The 2,890-nt window shown below is 30.7% G+C and overlaps 1 protein-coding gene across 1 annotated transcript in view; it reads right to left on the reverse strand.

Moving 5' to 3' along the window:
- The window catches only part of LOC107585446 (tyrosine-protein kinase Mer-like), a 35,997-nt gene that overhangs the window by 10,162 nt on the left and 22,945 nt on the right, over positions 1–2,890 (reverse strand). Inside the window, exon 8 of the mRNA XM_016272463.1 lies at positions 1,987–2,128. Within this exon, the coding sequence (XP_016127949.1) occupies positions 1,987–2,128 (142 nt within the window). The remainder of the gene's footprint in view (positions 1–1,986; positions 2,129–2,890) is intronic.

Consider the following 2,890-nt stretch of genomic DNA (forward strand, 5'->3'; position numbering starts at 1 on the left):
GACATGACATAAAAAAAATTAAACAAAGCCCTTAATTTAGAACCTCATGATATTTTACTTTGTTATCACAACCCATCTTTTTCTGTTAAACACATTATTTACATTATTAATCTGTTAATTATCTTAGCAAAGTTTTATATTCAAAAGTCAAAAGTAATTAAAAAGAAACCATCATATATTACATTTTGTAACGCTGATCTTAAAATATACTTTGAAACCCTTTCTAATATGAGATCACAAAATAAGAAGTTTATAAAAACAATACAAATTCTAAAGCTTTTTAAATTTAAACTGCCTTAATGAATGTATAATTTTTTTATCCTGTTATTTTATATATATATATATATATATATATATATATATATATATATATATGTATTAATTTTGCGGTTTTTGTTGTTGCTGTTGTTCTGTTTTGCATGCTTTGAGATGTGCAACTTTTCCCTATGTTTGCATTGAGCCTTTGTGTGATGGAACTGAATAAAGAGAGAAAAAACAAACAAACAAACAAAAAACACACACACAGCAATACAAAAATAAACATGTTTCATGTTCATTTAAAGTTACAATTTGAAAAAAAAAAACAGTTTTTAATTTAATTTATTTATTTAAGTAAGTTTAAGCAAAACCAAATAAACAAACAAATAAATATTTTTAAAAAGCTGCCAATTGTGTAAGAAAAATAAACTTGTTCTCCCTTTGAATTAAGATATTTCTTACCCCACTGGCAGAAATGTTTGTGTTATAAACTTAAACTTAATTTTGATACTTTTAAATTTTTTTAGAAAACAAGACTTAATGTTTAATGTTATTTTGCTTGTATCTTTGATTTAAGAATATTTTGATATTTATACTGGAAAACAAGAAAAAAAGACTAAAATACATTAAATAAAAAAATAAAAAAACACACTAAATAAGATTTTTTTTACAGTGTAAAACAATGTGCTAGTCGACTAATGTAGATCAACCAGTTATATCAGCACAAAACCAACAGTAACCAGCAAAAACTATGAAACTTCATGCTGGTCAAAGCTGCTATAGTAAAAAAGGACTATAAAAACTATAAAGACTATAAAAAAATGACTAGAACGCTAGTCTCCTTTTTTTTGCCTCCTTCTGAACTGGGATGAAGTAACTATATATTTAAACAACAAAACTTTGTGAATGTTTGCCTTTAACTAGACACTGTCAAGACAATGGCAAAGCAGACGTTTCATTAACCCTGGTTTGACGACATACAAATACTAATTTTCCTGTCTGTCTTCAATGCAGATACGTTTTTTAATTTTGCATCCTTTGCAGCAATTTTAGATGCAGTCTAACAGACCCTGAACGGTTAACATTTGGTTAGCAACATAGTGGATCTTTAACCGCAAAACCACCACTGCAAACGATTGGTGAAGTCAGCCAGATGTTGTTAAAGGATTTCAGAGAATGCAGGAGACGTTGTCTCTAGTCTCACTCGCAAACAACCAGACGTAATTTGAAGCTCTTTACTCAGTGCTGCTTTGGCCAACTCTGTCCTCCAAAATAAGGCCAACTTTCCCCCTACTTTACTTTCCTGACGCCTTCAATTTCTTGCCCCAAGTACATTAAGAAGAACGCACTCTGGTCTCTAAAATAGCTCTTGCTTTTCAGATTTGCTCTTGGAATCAAGACATCTGAAAATCACACAGCCCAGTGAGATTTAACAACAATTACAGCAATTAAACCTCGAGGGATAAAATGAAGTGCTGGGATTGCGAAATGCCTTTAAGAACACCTCAGAAAAACAACGCATACAGACACCCGAAGACAGTAATTAAATGAAAGTGCATTTACATTTTTTATTATTATTATTATTTGAATTTTATTTTTATGTATTATTTTATGAACAAATTAAATAATACGAACTGATGAATCATGCACAATAAGACCAGGAACTGGTCAAGTAAACAACTTTGATTTCGTGTTGACTAAGAAAAGGAGAAATGACAAAGAACTTACTGCAAATAAGAGCGATTGTGCAACCATATGGCCGTGAACATCAGTATCATCAACAGACAAAAACTGCAAGCAACTCCAAGAACGATGTACGCGGAGTCAGGATGACTGGGAAGCGGAGTCGAGGATGGAGACTCGGGCAGTTCTGAAAGCAAAACACACATGCATTAATGAACAACAGCACTAACAACAAGACTGGCATATGTACTTTTAACTAAGGTCAGCATAATACTAAACCTCTACAATGTAATGGCTAATATAGTATTTTATCCCCGAGCTGAATCCAACAGCGTGAGTTTTTCCTCTGGTAACTCATTCATCAAACGGGTGATGATGTGTCCTTTGTTTATGACCCTCTTTTGGTCCAAAATATTGAGACAAGAGTGATTTAACTTCAGCTGTACTTTCCCAAAAAAACATCCCTCCTGACTGCTGCAAGAGTCTACTATTTGTATTTAACTGACTGCATTTTATAAAGGTTTTGAACTTTATAATCAACTGGAAAAGTTTTTTAGGGGAAACTATGCATGTATCCACTGCAAATCAAGACAAGAGTTCAGCAGGATGCCTTCCTGAGTAAAGCAGTAATTCAGGTTTCCAGCAGTGCTTTTGAGTATAAAAAAAAAAATATATATATATATATATAATTCATTAAAACTGATTCCAGGAACTGCATTCAAATTGCAATGGACTGCATTTTTAAATTGGTCATTATTTTACAAAGGAAAGCTGCCATTTTCTTGTCTAGAAAATATGAACACATTAAAGCACCTTCTTAGGTAATAAAGATAAATAAATAAAAGCAAAAAAATATATACAATAAAAAATATTAAATTATAATATTTAATCAAATATACAAGAATATAATATACATTTTATATATATATATATATATATATATATACAC

The sequence above is a fragment of the Sinocyclocheilus grahami genome, unplaced genomic scaffold, assembly GCF_001515645.1.
Source record: "Sinocyclocheilus grahami isolate Dianchi unplaced genomic scaffold, SAMN03320097.WGS_v1.1 scaffold70.1, whole genome shotgun sequence".
Lineage (NCBI taxonomy): Eukaryota > Metazoa > Chordata > Actinopteri > Cypriniformes > Cyprinidae > Sinocyclocheilus > Sinocyclocheilus grahami.